Source organism: Odontomachus brunneus, unplaced genomic scaffold, assembly GCF_010583005.1.
Source record: "Odontomachus brunneus isolate Ranch 3 - 2012 unplaced genomic scaffold, Obru_v1 Obru_scaffold_112, whole genome shotgun sequence".
NCBI lineage: Eukaryota > Metazoa > Arthropoda > Insecta > Hymenoptera > Formicidae > Odontomachus > Odontomachus brunneus.
In genome coordinates, this window is record NW_022639562.1 from 318,267 (window position 1) to 336,182 (window position 17,916).

The following is a 17,916-nucleotide window of genomic DNA, read 5'->3' on the forward strand; positions in this document are numbered from 1 at the left end:
TCCCAGGTCTATGCACTATTTCATAATTATAATTTTGTAAAAATAAGGCTCAACGAGATATTCGTTTACATCTTTTTTATTTAATATGAGGCGAAAGCTATCGCAATCAGTAATTATTTTGAATTTCTACCCAGCGAGATAGATATGAAATCTCTTTAATGCGTACACGACAGCAAGGCACTCAAGCTCGAAACTATGATACTTAGCTTCAGCGGATATGGTCCGCTGGCTCAAAATGAAACAGGTTTCCACAAGTTATCGCTCTGTTTTTGAAATAGAATGTCGCCGAATCCGCTCGCACTCGTATCGCAATGTAACTCAGTCTCCGCTCACGGCGAATAAATGGCCAATACTGGTCTACTCGCTAAATGATGTTTTAAGGTTTCAAACGTCTTGTTTTCGGCAACACCGAAAGTAAATTGAGCATTCTTTTTTATTAATTCGTATAGCGGTTTTGCTAACAATGAAAAATTAGGGACAAATCTACGGAAATAGCTTGCAAGGCTAACAAAACGATGTACATCTTTTACATTTCTCGGAAGCGGATAATTTAAAATAGCTTTAATATTTTCATCACTCGGTCGTACTCCATGCTCATTACCGCAATAGCTTAAATATTTTATTTCGGTTTGAGTGAAATAGTATTTATCCAATCGAAACTGTAAATGACTTTTACTAGTTCAAATAATTCTGATAGAATTACGACATGCTCCTCTAAATTTTTTGTAGTAATCAAAATATCGTCTAAGTACAATAATATCTTATGCTCTCTTATTAGCTTTTCAAATACAGTATTAACAAAACGCTGAAATACGCGTGGCGCATTTGTCAATCTAAAAAGCATTCTTAAATATTCATACTGTCCTAACGGTGTCACAAACGAAGTGAATTTTATTGACGCTTCGTGCATTTTTACGTGATGGAATCCATCCTTTAAATCTGACACGGAAAAATATTTCTTGTCTCTTAACCGATAAATGTTCGATCGATCGGGATCGCGCCAGAGATGTCACTTCCAAACGGCATCTCTGAGCGTTATCTAGAAAGGGGAGAGTGTCGTAAGCGTGGAGCGTCAGGTAGCTCAGTGGTTTAAAGCAGTCGCCCGGCAAGCGAAAGACCCGGGTTCGAGTCCCGGCCTAGCAAAAACCGCGCTCTCGATATTTTTCTCTTTCTGGGACGAAAAGATACGCAAATTTCGAACGCACGGCGTCCCGCCGCCACCTAGTATGCCCTCCTCCTTCTATGAACCGATAAATCGTCGATTAATTCGGTCGGAAAATTATCGCGTATTGCTATTTTATTTAATTCTCGAAAATCGACGCACAGTCTGAGATCGCCAGTCTTTTTTCTCACTAACATTGTTGGACTCGCATACGGCGAATTGCTTGGGCAAATAATTTCCTTTCCCAACAACTTGTCTAATATTTTTTGTAACGCTTCTTTGTCTGCAAATGATAACCTGCGAGGACGCGAACTTATCGGTTGATTGTGTTTTAAAGCGATGCTCATCTTGAAATCAGGGCCACGCTTCCCGGTTTGGAAACTCTGAAGATAACAAGATTCATACGCGTTTTGAATTTCTTTGATTTTATTTCGATCTATTGCTGGATTAATTTGTAGCTCGCCGCGTGCTTTATCGGGATGCTCGTCAGCTACGACATTTAATATTTGATTAATACTTGTTTCCTCAATGTTTTCAATTTCGATAACTTCTCCGAGCGTAATACGTAATAACGGACAATTTATAAAATCTCTACCCAAAAGTACTTTATACGCTATCGTATTATCAGGTACAGTATAAAACTTTATTTTTGTACGGACATCTTTTATCTTTATGTCACCGTAAAAGATATTTAAAATTTTAAGTGGCGAATTATTTATTCCGCAAAATTGACTGGTATCTTCGTTTACCGAACGACAATTTTCGTTATCTACAACACTATTTCGAATAATACTAATTGGAAAATCCGAGTCAAGTATCGCATCTATCACATAAGCATCTACTTTATCGCACTTTTTGCTAGAACTGATCTTCAACGTGACCATGTACGGTTTCGGGAGTACGACGGGCTGTATACAGTTAGTTGACGCCGTCTGTGCTGATTTCGCTCCAGCTCCGGATGTTGCAGGCTGTTTTCGATCGGGACAATCTTTAGCCATATGTCCGATGACCCACATACATAGCATGCTCTCGACGCCACTACCGACTGCTTACACTGTATGGTAACATGTCCTGTCCTCCGGCACTTATGACACCATGCAGGTTTCCCTCTTACCGACGGTGCTTCTGTTCTCGAACTTGATGATTTCGCGACATCTTTCTTCTGCTTGCTGTCGCTAGATTTTTTGCACTCGAAGTGAATTTTCTCGAAACCTCTCAAAAGTTCCAATCTCGACTTGAAGTTCATCATGCGTGCCTGATGCTGTAAACGCTGTTATAATCGCGAATAGTATCAGCGCTTTTGAAACACTTCTCGAGGAATTGTTTCGATTGCGCCACAATAAGGAAGCGGATGTGCAAGTGCGGCGATAAGCACCACCTTGCACATTCCGCATTTAGGATCTCAATTCCAAACGCATTACACCATTACCAAATATGGTAATGTTCTTGTCGCCAGGTACCCCCTCCGACAAGCCTAAAACAATATTATAAAAGAGCGGAGAAGACCACCCGCGCCAGACTTAACACCTCGGTCTCTCGCCGCGACATACGCGAACAACGCGCGATTCGTACATTACTATTACGAACGGGAGTAGGAATTAAACTCGTACAAGTGTACCAATTAAATAATAATACCTTTTTATATTTAAAACTACAAGAAGTAGTCAAAATCTCTCACTACATTTTATCCACCGCCATACGCCCTGCCGCGCCCGCATCACCGATCTCGAACTCTTTTCGTGTCCTGGCAACACGGGCACGACAACGCATATCAACTATGCCTTCAATAAGATAATCGAGAAGCTCGTGCTCTGCGATGGGCACTCGATTAGCGAAAATCACTTTCTCATGATAATAATCACAGAATGGTTTGTCCGTCTTCCAAACACGAGCCTCAAATTCTTTTTTGAGCGACAACTTCCCTGGATGTAAATCAAACATCTGCTTTATTTCCTCTAGAAGGTCCTCGATGCCCAGTGTCAAATATTCTGCTTTTGAATGGAACTAAGTAAGCGCTCGTCCCTTCAATCTTGAGCTTATTAAAATCCTGATTGAATTATCGTCTAGCTCGTATGAATTTCGTAACAGTTCGAGTTGATGCTTCCACCTCCAGAATGTATTTTCGGTCGCATCAAATTCTGGTAGTAGATCTCTAAGGTTTCGGATGCCGTCAGTCGCCAATACAACGCTGCTCGTCGTCGATGCGCTACGAGTTATCTCGCGTTCTCTACGCAATAATTGCCCCTCTCTCTCTCTTTCTCCTTCTCTCTCTCTCTCTCTCTCTCTCTCTGCAGGTACCGCTCCTAGATCTTGCTTGGACATCGATATAGTGTCGTCTTCGTCGGTTAGTTCACGCGTTGTCTCTTGCACTATAGCCAAAGTGCTTTCCTCGAACAGCACTTTATCCAACTTCTCACCCAAGATCGTTCAAATATTCGGGTCTTCCTCTCTTAGCCGTTTGATGAGTTCTGCTTTCGCTCCCTTCGTGGGCAGTCCTCTCTCGCGAAGAGCGTCTTTTAACTCGACCAGTGTAAAATCATTACCTTCCAGTGGCATTTTGGTGTTGCTTAACATTCACAGTTCAGAACGATAACGACATCGCCGGTACTTGAATATCTTCGCTCACCGCAAAAATAATGTTCCGCGCGTAACTCTCACAGAGTATACAGTACCCGTCGTATTTTGCCGAATATCGTGTCCGTACCCACTTTCGCGTGCGCAAAATTACTTTATGTCGACACTCACTCACCGTTACACTGTCGAATATCGCGACAACATAAAGCTCGACATTACCGTCCAGACAATTTCAACGATCGATCCCATCGATCCTCGACTTTCGTATCCCAATTCTGAATACGAGTCTGTAGGAGTCCATAGATATGTATGGATAGGGACAAGGTTTTAGATTCTTGCCTCTTACAGACTACAGACTATATTTACTAATAATAGTAATAATAATAGTAATAATAATACTAATAATAGTAATAATAATTACTACAGGATATAGGAACGTAACGCTCTATCGAGGATCTCGGAATAGACTGCTTATCCGCGAACTCGCTTTTTCGGGACCTAGCCGGACTCGCGTGGGGATACGAGGGCGACAGCCAATCAAGGGCGATTGTATGACTCCGCGGAGTCAACTCCAAGGTCGGGAGACAGTTCGTTTGTTCTCGGGATTTTCAACGTGCGCTTTCTTCTGCCGTCGCGACACAAACAATCATGAAACGACCCGACAACGCACGTCGACAACAGAAATATACCTACACAAGGCGGTTGGGTTTGAGATAAGTGTACCGTAACTGGTTTTTCTTCGAGCAGAATGTTATCCGGGAGATTCTCCTGCGGATCAGGCCACTCCAAGGAAGGGCCGCGTAACCAACGAGGTCCTTGCCACCATAAGGAGTGTTCCAGAATTTCGTCCCCGTATAACCCGCGAGAGGCGCAATCGTCCGGATTATCGCCTGTTGTCACATGTCGTCATTTGATATTCGGTAAACGTTGCTGGATGTCGGCGACTCGATTGGCGACGAACACCTTCCATCTAAACGGATGCTGTCGTAGACACGCGAGCACAATGGTCGAATCTGTCCAACAGATGCAAGGCAAGGCCTCTATTCCGATTACTCCGCGGACGAATTCGGGTGAGATGTGCAGCGTCTAACAGTTCGAGCCGCTGTGTGGAGCGACTCGTGATTTAGCGGTTAAGAGTAAGATCGTACTAGTGCCTGATAGCGAGGTAATCTTTAAATAGAGTACAATGGAATACGCTATGTTTAACGCATCCGCGAACCCGTGGAGCTCAGCGTGAACTCCGTTCTTCTCGAAACCGGTTCATCAAGCGATTTGAAGGTTCAAAAACGATTCAAAAACGACAGACGAGAATAAATTTGCTTCCAGCGAGCGAGAATCGGAGGGGGGACGGCTGCATCACAATCGATCTTTTCTTGTCCCAATTGTTGCATTAAACTCTTAGCGGTTATGAGGACGAGAGTGACCCATCCTAATAGGTCATAAAGGCGAGAAATGGATGAGAGAATTAAACATTTGCTCTCAGGAATGTTGGGAGATAGGGACACCTTTATTTGAAAGGAGTCAATTCCGGGATTCCACATGATTCCTAAAATACTGATGCGATCGCTGTCGGTGAGCGATTTGCCACATGTTAAACCGCGATTTGGAGGATCGAGATCGGAAAGAAATGCTGATGAGTTGCTAACCCATTTGCGCAACTCCGCCTTGGTGTAATAATGAGATTAGCTGGTCGCGGGTGTGAATAAGCGCAGTTCTGTTATCTCCGCCGAATAGAACGTTGCCCACATACATGTGCTCGTGAAGGACCGGCACGGCGAGAGGAAACCGTTTTCCCTCGTCAGCGACCAGTTTCTTTAGAACGCGTAAAGCCAGGAATGGTGCGCACGCCGTTCCATAAATTATAGTAAGAAGCTGATATTCAGATGGCGACTCGTCTTGGCTAGATTTCCACGAAATAGTCTGATAATGGACATCGTGTGAGTCGACCTGAATTTGTCGATATATTTTTGCGATGTCCGCTGAATATACGTATTTAAATTGTCACCACCGAAGAATAACAGCGGGTAATTCCGTCTATAACTTCGGGCCCGTTAGTAAATGGTCATTGAGACTGGACCCATTTGATGTTTTGTTTGATGCATTAAATACTACGCGCAACCGAGTAATGGAACTGTGATCGCGAAAGACCGGATGATAAGGAATGAAAACGCATGATTCCTGTTTGCTATTTGCACTAAGGGCTTTGCGCATGTGGCGCAATATTCGGCGAGGAATTCGGAATATTCCGACATAAGATCAGGGTTAGCGAGTAACCGGCGATTTAGCGTTTGCAGTTGATTGTCGGCGCGACGCCGAGATTTCCGATGTTGATAGGAAGACTATTTTTAAATGCGAGGCGCACAATGTATCGGCCTTCTGAAGAACGCGAATGAGTGGCGCGAAAGTGTTCCTCGCACTGCCCATCTTTAGGCGTGAGAATCGAGGGAGCTGGAAGTTTTTCGACTTCCTAAAATTGTTTGATTTGCTCCTCCAACGAAAGAGCTCAAATGCAATGGTGCATGGAAACGCGAACCGAGTTTCGGGACTCAACCGACTGTTTTTCATTATTGATACATTGTGAAGGAATTGCGTCGAGTGGCCCGGATATGATCCACCCAAAAATTGATTTCTGCGCAATGGGTTGTTCCGTTTTACCCCTTCGGATGTCGTCGAGAATTATGGAGCTATACAGATCGATGCCAATAATAATGCCAATAGGCTCCGAACTAAAGAGGTCCATATCAGCCAACGATAAATCTGCCAAATGCGCGAGCGACGCGACACTCGAGGCGCGCTTAGTGTATGACGTTAACGAATTAAGAATCAACATGATAGTTGAGAACAGGTGCGAGTTTGTTCGGAGGCGATATCCTAACCTGCGTAACGTAGCGATAGGTACCGGCGTCTACGCATCCGACCGCGGAAACGGAGACCGGCATGCGACGGTGCGGCGCTCACAACAGTTGAGCCAAGTTCTCCGAGATAAATGTCATCTCGGATCCTTGGTCGAGCAACGCTCTCACCTTGACTGAACGACCGTTTGTCGCTCCAACAACCACCGACGCAGTAGCCAAAAGAACTTGAGCCTGTTTTCTCTTTATTGGGGAGGCAAATAACGATTGTATTGCTGATTGAGGCTCGCTGCTCGGATCTGGTTAGCTCGGCGCCGGCGACTCAGGCAAGGGATGGTCACCACCCCCCGAAGTTATATGCAACATAGTGTGATGCCGTTGGTGGCAGAATCGGCATGAATATTTACTTTTACATTCTCGCGCTGAGTAACTTCGCCTTAAACAGTTGAAACATCGGCCATGTCGCTTAACGAGCTCGCGGCGACGTTCAAGATTTCCTCGCACAAACGAAGGGCATGCGTTAAAGACATGCCTCGCTTTACAAATTGAACATTGAGAGGTCGACGAAACAGTCGCTGATATCGACGCGGTCGCGACGTTCACTTTAGGAATGTGGTCCGCTTTCGGGCGAACAACCGAAACGTAAAATAATTTTTCCAGCGCGCGAGTTCGAGCGGCGATGAATTTGTCGAGATCTTCAAATGGCGCCGGCTCGTCCCGATCTGCCGTTTTCATTTTCTGAGCTTTCCGCGTCACCGGGTCCAAGTATTAGAGAACGATATGCACGAGTATATCATTCCATAATTCGGCCGGCGTCCGCGGCAGATTTGTCAATGACGCGACAGCTATGTTTACCCTATCGCGTAAGAATTGCAACTCCGTAGCAGATTCTCGCGACAAGCCAATGAGAATCAATAGAGTTGACAAATGCAAGTGTAACAAGCGATACGGATTTTCATAGCGAGCCTCCAAAGCGCGCCACGCAATAATAAAGTTCGCTGCGGTAATCGGTATATTCTCGATGCATTCTAACGCGCGCTTTTTGATGCAAGACGTTAAGAAGTGCATCCGAGCAAAATCACTTAACTCGGAATTTTTAATAATGAGTGCGATAAAACGGTCGCGAAAAGGCTCCCACTTGTCCACGTTTCCATCGAACAGCGGAAGTCGAATCGGAGGCAAATGTGCGAGAGACCATGCGGACAAGTTAGCCCGATTAGGTATGCTACTCATAGAGTCATTATGGGAACTCGGAGGAGGACCACATCTTCTAGAACCTTGACCATGCAATCCATCGTAGCGAGATACACCTCTGTTGCGTCGAACCGTTTTTCCACGAAGTAGTCCATCGTCTGCTGACTGCTGACAGGTATCGACTTGGATAAAGCAGAGTGGTCATTTTGAAATTGTCGCCAGAGCTCACGGAAAGACGAGATCCTCGAGCGAACTTTCGCCGGGGTCAGATTATTCCTTCCTAATTTCTTGAAGTTGTCCAAATATCGCTCTATTGAGTGTTGCATCTGCGCTTGTTGAATCAATGAATCTGTCATTTCGATTTTGCCGTAGTTCGTCCACTTACGCGATGAACTTCTGATGTCTTTTGCGTGCCTACCCGGCTCGAAGGATCACAAATTATGTCGCGGATTCGTCAAGCTTGAATCGCCAGTGAATGCAACCGAAGCAACTCAGCACAGGGCGAGGCGCGGCAGAGGGATCCGTGAGGAGGACGGGTCGATTTGAATCGATAATCAGCTCCTCTATCACAAATTGCTTTATTAACTGTTACAAAACGACGTTCAGTTCTCGGAATCCTCTGCAGACATAAGCGAGAGAAGCCGTTAATCGTGTGCACGAAAATCCACTCTCAAATACACCACCCAGGCGCGGAACGGAAATCTTGCTGCACGGAAAGGTTTCCGTCCTCACGGGCGGAAATCTTTCCGCCGGGTGGCTTGAGAGGAGCCACGAGCGCAAGCTTTTTCGTTTTACGGCGGCCGTGAGATTTGCGAGAAAACGCCATAACAATGATGACGATACAATATAATCAACAGGATAAGTCAAACTGGTGAACTGAAAGGAGCCGAAAGAGCGAGGCGAAGCGTCTCGAGCCAGGTGATCGTATTCGTTGCTGAAGACCTGGGAAGATCACGAAATTGAAGCTGATAGCGCAGCGCTTCAACTTCCGAAGTTGCTTTGCACAATTGTGACAGAACACCGTATTAATTGCACAAGAATCACGATTGATCTATTTCCTGAATTAATATGAATTATGTCTGACCGTCGTGCCAAAAAACAAGAATTAAGTTGCACGCGCTCGAATTATTCAGCGGAACTTTTCGTGAAAGAACATGGTTTTTCGAGATTGTTTCGTCCTTATATCGCGAACTTGCTACCATCTGGAGCAAGCTGATTGATTGTTGAAGCATCTGTTTGGTCGACACGGAAATCTCAAGTCGAGAGTTTGGCTTTGCTCGTGACTAATCATAGATTCGCCGAATTATGTTTTGATTTCTGGCGTTTACAACGTTTTTCCAAAAACATGATTCACGTCCTGACACGATATAGCGGCAAGCCGCTCATGTAAATATTACGCGTCAGGAGCTTGAATCTGATAACGAATCTTCGAGATCGAATATTCTAGAATATTCTAGAATATTCGAAAATGACGAACGAAAGACGATTCGCTCCGCGAACATTCTAGAAGATTCGGAAATAACGCACGAGAAACGACTCGCTCTGCAAACAGCGATGAATGGGATAAGTAACTACTAAGGAATCACAATTAAAAGCATATATATTGTTACGTGACGGATTCGCTTGCGACGGCCGGTCATGTAAGTATTTGTTAATTCTGCGCGTATTTGATTGTCGCGAAGCAGGTCAGGAGCCGGAAGGATTCCTTTACTCTGGCCACGAGGTGCTTTGGGTGGTCCTACCTCGAATCAGAGAACTGAATCATTTTATCCAGGAACGGACCGCGAGTAAGGTTGAATCAGGGGGACTGGGGGATATTGTTATGGATGGTGGATTAAGATCATTTAGTACGATTCTAAATAGGATAGGTGTACATTTATCTATTTATTGGTTACAAATTGGATATAAACATAGACTTATAGTTGTTCAATATGAAATAACGAAATTAGTATAGAACCTATTTTTAAAATCCGGATGTACGCGGAAGTGTACATGTGTATCTGTGTGCATTTCTGTGTGGTAGATAGGGAAAGGTTACGGAAGGATTAATGAATACAGAGAAGAGAGAAAGGGGGAAGAAAATTGAGGATCGGGAATAATAAACGGAGGGAAAATAAAAGAGAGCAAAAAGAAGACGATTTACTTTAGAAGACTTGGGCTGTAATTTGTCTGATGAAAAGAAATAAAAGTTGGGTGGCCGTTGACTTCAAGTCGTCTGTAGCTGGATGGTTTCCTAGTGGGATTCCGGAGGGGCTTCTTGGTTAATATTGACACGTAACGGCGTTGTTAAGAAAGTCGCGAAAAAATCGTGCAAAGAGTCACGGAAAAGAATTGAGAAGATGAAAAATGGTGCAACAATCTCGACACATACGTACTGAGAGAGTGAAAATAGTATATTGAGAGCGTCGGTTGTGCATTTAGATTTTTATACGGGACGATTTGGTTTGGAAAATGTGAATTTTCGGAGATATCTTTTGTTGGATTCGTTAGAGATGTTAGATGTAGAGTGAAGTATTCGAGTAATGTTTTAATAAAAAGGTTAGGAAGATTTCTTTGACTGGGGTTGTGGGTGAAGGAAAGTCGCGTGTTTTTGGAGAAGTACTGATTGGAGGAATTTCGAGGTGGTGAGGGAATCTTCAAGGCGAGCTGTCAAAGATGATGTACGTCGGGAACTGAGGCAGTGTAATCCGTGAGACAATGGATATTTTCTTGCTTAGAGTTTAGCGGCTTCTTTTCATGTACTCGAGTCCGGCGAGATAGGTTTTTGGAATTAGAAGTGTTTCCCAGGGTTGCATCTGGGATTATCGCTGAAATTTTATTGAGAAAATCCTGCAATTGAAGGAAACTATTTATGGTCTTGTGTACTGTTTTCCAGATGCATTCTGAATAAAGAAAAAATAAGATATATGGTTTGCATCTGTGCAGTACGTAACATTATAATAAATATTTCGTGAATCAATATTTGGAATACTCATTTGCAACACATACACACACAAGAGAGTATATACATGTCTCATAACTCGGAAAGTACTTAATGGAAAAATATTTTGATATAGTGTTTTGAAAAGCTCTCAAGATAAACTATAAGAATATGAATTCATTGCTATAAGCAATGAAAAATAGAGAGTTCCATTAAAAACATTGAAGGTGACCTTGACATGACCTTGACAACGCTGTTCAAGATTATATTAATACCACTATCTAATGTGTGATTTAAAACCTTATAACTTTTGTTCGAAACATTTTTTTCTAAAATGTCGCGTTTACGAAAAAATTGAGTGGTTCGGGTAGTCTGGAACACTTTGTATATACAGAATATTCTGTAATTGCGGTAATTCATTGAACAATAATTAAGCATTAGCAAAGTAATTACTACTGCTACTTAATTGCTGCAAATTTTTAAATTATTGACTTAGTAATTCTAAATTATTAACTATTAAATTTTTATAATGATAATTCACAAAGGTGCTACTATTTTTACAGTTGATTCTTTTTTCTCTTTTTTTTTTCTTTAAATAGAATAGAACTGCGTAGCGGTAGAAGATTGCATTTCTATTTGGCCCATTTTAAATTGTAATCGATGTAACCATTGCAAAAGTATTGCATTCGATTCTCTTCGATTAGAAACAAAATGTTCCGTCATTCTGCTTGGTGGGAAATCGCGACAGTTCTGCAAACGCACTTGTAGGTGTCCTGGTAGCTACAAGAAATTAAATTTAATATTGGCTGATGTAGTTTATTTTTATAATTATATTTATTCATTTTTTACATTATTCTTACCTGAACATGATGGGAAAATAAAATGGCATTCCATAGCGGTAATAATTTGCTTAGTAGAATTGAACCGCATTCCAGCAAAGCCTCCAGTAAGCTTAAGAAATGTAGGTTAAGCATTTCAGACAGCTGGAAAATATACAGTACTAATCAATTGTTTCTTTTCTTAATTTATGATAATGTAAAAAGATAAATGTAGGACTTTTAAATCTCTTGTATCTTTTTAAAATCAATTCTTACAGCTTTCGAATATGAAACGAGTTGTAAAATGCACGGTGTTATCTTGCCCCAAAACTCTAATAAAATATTCATGGTAATATTGTGACCTTCGCTGTTTGACGCGTTATTCTTCGATAGTTCTTCCAAGTACATTGTCCATAGCTAAAGCAAGACGTAACATTTTATGAATTAAATTTAATATAACTAATAGAAATTCTACAATTTAATATATAAATACCTGGCAAAGAATAAATGCATGAAAGAGTGATGACATATGAAGAACCGAGGTTTTTGATTGTTCCGGAAATCCTGAGAAAATGATTTGTATGTGATCTGCGATATGGCAGGACACTTCCTGAGGTATCGGTTGCGCAAACGAGATTGGTGAATTGTGAGAATGATTGTTATTATTGCCAGTATGCATCGCTATGTGCGTGAGAGATCCCAATAGCAACCAGGATAACAATCTGATGTGACCGATACAATCAATATATTCGCGAGCACTAAAAATATGTTTAGAAATTATGTGTAATTAATTTTAATAAATTATATTTATTAATTTTAATAAATTAGACAGTAATGCTAGCCTGCAGATTTAAAAAGTAAACGCTGAATTAGGTATAATAATAAATAAAAATATTTACCCTTGTATCGTAGACGGTGTAGTATATAACCATGGTAAGTATCGTGCAACAGCTTTATTTTCTCTATTATTGCCTCTTGTAATCTCTAAAGCTACATATTGAGCGAGGCCACACTTCAACATTCCACCTAATGTGTCCTCGTTTAATCCCGCTTGCATGCCTTTGCTGTAACTCTAAACAATTCTCAAAATGTATCCTTGTGATATAATCTCATATACAGATTCATTGAATGTTATGCTCTGATTCATTCCGATATATCGTTTATTATTATATATATTTATATATACATACAAAGCATGTATTACCTTGATTTTGCTTAATGTATGAAAGTCAGCTAAGAAATCAAGAACGTCTGACAACTGATTCTTTAAAGATTCAGAAGCGTTCGTATTGTAAATCGGTGATATATCTGTCTGAATATAATTTTCCATCGTGATAGTGCTAGGTAAAGATCCTCCAATATCCTGAGAATAATATTAAAAAAAAATATATATAGTGATAATTATATATGTATGCTTTAAAAATATAATAAATATGATCAACTACTTTATTAAAACTTACTTTATTAATTACTCTATTAATTAATTAATTAATTAATTATTTTAATAATTATACCTGAAGTGCAAATTGTAGAAGCAACAGGAAATTTGAATCCGGTATTGTAATCTTGAACTTAATAGCTTGAATTAATTCAAACACAATCGTCCTGCCAAAAAAGTGTTTATCGCGATCACGAGTAAATCCTCTATGACATAAGTAGCACAGGTCTGTTAAATAATGATATTGCAATGTTGAATTTTGTATAGCGTAACTTAATACTTTGGAAAGAGGATCCAGCATTCCCTGAAAGAATATTGCGATTTGCAGGATTTAGCTACCAATGTGACCCGTGCATTTTGTGAATTTATTTCCAACGTTAATTTTCTCGCAAAAATTAATGGTAATTATTTAAAAAAATAATAGTGACAAATTATTGTACTCAGTGATTCAGTGATTATTTAGTGAATTATTACTACAGGGATTCAATGATTATTTAGCGAATTACTGCAGAGTGTTCGTATGAAAATAGGTGAGTAAATGCTCGTATACATATAGACTAAACGAAAAACCCACGAAAGCATCCCCTTCCAATTTCTATAAAGTTGAAATATGTTATAATCCAAATTAAAGTAGGGAATATATATTTTTTTACACGTGTCCATACGGTTTTTTAAGAGAGTAAAACATCCCTTTTAAAAAACTCAATTTTTTCTTTCTTTAAACATATTCCGTTAAAACTATAAAAAATATTTTTAATAAAAATTAAATGATTTCAAGAGCACTTTATAACATAAACTAAATACCAAAATTATTTGAATAAAAATTGAATGATTTCAAGAGCACTTTATAACATGAACTAAATACTAAAATTATTTTACTAGAGAATTTAAAGCGGTATTATATATACTGCGATATTTTATAGTATTAGTTAGGTTAAACTAGATTATTATAAAATTTTCGGTATAATACCGACTTTAAGTATTTTGATATGATATCGGTATTGTATCGATGTGTTAACTTATTGTGTAAAATAACAACCTTAATTTGTTTTGCAATGTGTATTATTCTGCACTTTTGATTCAACAGCAGTATTATTTTCTTAATAAGTATATACTAATAAGTATATACGTAATAAGTAGCAACTCGAATATGGTTAAATAACCATAAGTTGCAGAAATGTGTTCAACTATCCCATTTTGAAATTATATCAAACCTTTGATCTATTATACTACTGTGTCCAAAAAGTAAGGTGACATTGCATTTATTTCGAAAATTTTTTATTTATTCTTGCAAATCAATTTCGTCCCCTTCAAAGTAATCCCCCCCTGATATAATACACTTATTCCAACGGATTTTCCAATCTTCGAAACAGTTGTAATAATCGATTTCAGGAATGGCCTTTAGCTCCTTCTTCGCAGCGGCTAACTGTGTGACGATAATGCACCGTCACACACTGCGCTGATTATTCGTGATTTTTTAGCCAAAAACTCGACTAATATCGTTCCACAACCACCGTATTCACCTGATTTGGCTCCATGCGACTTCTGGCTCCGGGGACACCGTTTCGAGTCGATAGAAGAGATTCAAGCCGCTGCGAAGAAGGAGCTAAAGGCCATTCCTGAAATCGATTATTACAACTGTTTCGAAGATTGGAAAATCCGTTGGAATAAGTGTATTATATCAGGGGGGGATTACTTTGAAGGGGACGAAATTGATTTGCAAGAATAAATAAAGAATTTTCGAAATAAATGCAATGTCACCTTACTTTTTGGACACAGTAGTATATTATATTCTATACTTATTACACAGCAAAAAAAAGAAATGCAACTAAACTACAATAATATTGCCATAAGTTACTGTAAAAATCAAGCTCAATATGATGTTTAGAGATTATGTTACATCTTAGAATTATAATATTTTGCTACTGTTACTATTTCTCAGAAGTGTAAGCTTCAGAATCAACAAAAGCGTGAAAGAATAATTAGATATGTGACAAAAACGAATAAAAACGCAATATTTTACAAGAAACCTGAAAATCTCTGCCATTTTAGATTTTTTTGGTTATGTCGTGGTACGTTGCAATTTAATTATATTTAAATCATATTTTAATAATACAGATCACGCAAATGCAAGTGAATGATAAATAATCTGAAAAAAGCAATAAAAACTAAAATTTTCTTATAAAAGCTGCCATATTGAATGCGGCATAATGAATTTTTTTGATCTGTATAACACCATATTTTAGCTAAAGATATTATGCTACCAGATCCAGACAACTAGTATGATCCTATGATAGGATCATGTCAAAAAGTGAGACACAAACGAACGATATTCTTTTTTTTTCAATTTTTTGGCGTTTTAGCCGCCATATTGAAAAAATGGCACGTGATAGCAAAAAATAGACTTTAGATCCGGAAAGGCCATGTCTTACATCTACAAGGTGCCGGAAAAATCTATAAACGTTTTCTGTCAAAATTATTATAATAAAGAAAAGACAATTTAGGTCATTTTGGGGTGAAATGGGTTAATGAAAAAGATACATCCAGCACAATGCAGCTATGCTGTTCATAAATCATGTCGCTTTGCGTTAACGATCCGCGAAACTACAGCGATGATAAAATTTGAACAATTCTCTGGCACTGAGACCACCAGTTGAATATCTTTAGTATATTTTGTAAAAGCGGTAAAAGAATGGCTATCGAAACGATAAAAACGGTTAAGAAAGATAAAGAAGCGATAAAAAACGCTAAGAAAAAGTAAAGAAACAGTAAGGAACGACTACCGAAACGGTAAAAAACGGTTACAGAAACGCTAAGAAACGATATAGAAACGGTAAAGAATGGCTATAGAAATGCTAAGAAACGGTAAATACGGTATAGAAACCGTAAAGAACGGCTACAAAAACGCTAAGAAACTGTAAAGAACGGCAAAGAAATTGTAAAGTACGACTACCGAAATGCTAAAAACGGCTATAGAAATGCTAAGAAATGGTAAAATATAGTTACCGAAATGATAACAAACAGAAACGACTACCGAGACAGTAACAAACGGCAAAGAAACAGTAAAAACGATTTCCAGAACGGTTAAGCGTTAATACATATGTCTCTAAACTAAGGGATGAAAAATTTGGGAGGAAACATTTATATATTAAAAAATAACAAATATTTATTATTAAATATTAAACAATTCTTTCTGGCGCTGAGACCACCACCAGTTAAATATCTTTAGTACATTTTGTAACGCACAATGTTTTGTATGATTTTTATACCGTAAAAGTTAGTTGCATCCAGTTTGTCCAATAAAGCTATATCCTCATAATCTGCATCTAAAGTCTCAATGATCACCTTGCCACTTGCATCGAGGAAATTTGCATTCTCACTTCTCGTATCCCTTGACGTAGACGAGTTTGGATTTTTAGTTTCGCTAACCACAGCGTCTTACCGTTTCTGTGATTAAATGTTTCGCTTTGTTGTACGGAACGATTCCATCTTTCCACTGCAGACTATGGTGATTAGCCATCAACCAGGTTGCTTTTGATTTGTCAGCTCTCGTGAAAAGATGCCACGACATAGAATTCGCAAAGATGTAGTGCGAAAGAACAGTTCCATTTCTCAGTATCGTTATTCTTTTTACGATAAATTTCTTTCCAAACGTGAATCCTTGCAGGTCCACAAATGTAGGAATGCTCATGATGGTAAAATATGTTGATTGAAGAGGCAAACAACCATATATGATTATCGTGCAAATCGTTGGTTTTTGCTGATGTTACTATTTTTATGTGATGTTGCGCACAATATTGGTCAGAGGACTGTACTCCACAACGCGATCGTGCAGAATAAAACAATAAGCTGTGGTACCCATTGGTATATTCTCATTGCAATCGAATTCTATTCTCGCGTCCACGGTGGCGCTCCTAATGGATTCGTTTTGTCGTGAGCAATCGATGACTACCAACGGGCCATGAGTAAGAAATTGTGTAGGATCGAACAGCACATTACCGTTGTCACATCCGTAATATGATTTGCGGAAATGTGCGTACATATCGCACATAATGGCGTATCTCTGTTTTTCGAAATCTAAATTTATATTGTCGTAAGAGAGTTGAGATAGAGTTTCACGTTAGTCAGCTTACAGTGGTCGAATGGCAACATTACCGGTGAGAGAATTCTTTCAACCAATCTGCAGAGCAAAAATGACGTAACGCAGCTTCTTCAGTTGAGTTGCGGACTTGACAACCCACGAATGTTTGGTCGTGCTTTGTAAGAGCGGAAATTCAAATAGATCCCACGAGCGAAAACTCATGCTCAAAATCGATCGCTTTCCAAAGCTCGTAGCATAGATAGTCTGTTTACATCTTTCAGCATAATGTGAGGCATTCGTCATTGTATTTTAAACAAATCAATCTTTGGATCAGAGTTTACATGTCCCACCATGCAATTGTAGTTGTTGTGTAAACGTATCAAGATCAATTCGTGACAAGCGTTGATGACGATTCGTTTCTAGTCCTCACAAAGCCTAGCAATATATTGAGCGGAACAAAATAATGGAAGTATCCCGCAAACATGTTCTTCGAGAGATCCCGACGTTCCTCAATATTAAATTTTTGTTACGAGTCAGCGAAATATAGTGTTTGAGCGTACTGGTTACTCCCATAATGTAAATATAAAGGTATATCAGTCCCGTGGATGCGCAGTCGTTGAAAATAGCCAATCAGAAATGCCCAGGAATGTTAGAATCCAATATGGCTCCTGACAGTGCACACGTCGTTGTGTTATATATTATAAGAAGTTAAGAGGTTATATAAAAGTAAAAGAATATTAATAACATATTGTAAGTATTTTTATATAAATAACGCAATGAATATCTAGTACTACAAACTTATACGATATATATAGATATATTTTTAGTATTATTCTCTCTCTCTCTCTCTCTCTCTCTCTCTCTCTCTCTCTCTCTC

At 39.5% G+C, this 17,916-nt stretch overlaps 1 protein-coding gene across 11 annotated transcripts in view; it reads right to left on the bottom strand.

The window, feature by feature from the left end:
- Positions 1 to 9,642: 9,642 nt before the first annotated feature.
- The window catches only part of LOC116849333 (protein unc-79 homolog), a 736,358-nt gene continuing 728,084 nt past the window's right edge, over positions 9,643 to 17,916 (bottom strand). For all 11 annotated transcript variants that reach the window (XM_032826384.1, XM_032826380.1, XM_032826379.1 and 8 more), the window contains 7 exons: positions 13,035 to 13,262; positions 12,725 to 12,883; positions 12,420 to 12,592; positions 12,014 to 12,278; positions 11,797 to 11,937; positions 11,563 to 11,685; positions 9,643 to 11,482 (listed from right to left, as the gene is read on the bottom strand). In XM_032826384.1, coding sequence (XP_032682275.1) covers positions 11,294 to 11,482; positions 11,563 to 11,685; positions 11,797 to 11,937; positions 12,014 to 12,278; positions 12,420 to 12,592; positions 12,725 to 12,883; positions 13,035 to 13,262 — 1,278 coding nt within the window. In that variant the 3' untranslated portion in view covers positions 9,643 to 11,293. The remainder of the gene's footprint in view (positions 11,483 to 11,562; positions 11,686 to 11,796; positions 11,938 to 12,013; positions 12,279 to 12,419; positions 12,593 to 12,724; positions 12,884 to 13,034; positions 13,263 to 17,916) is intronic.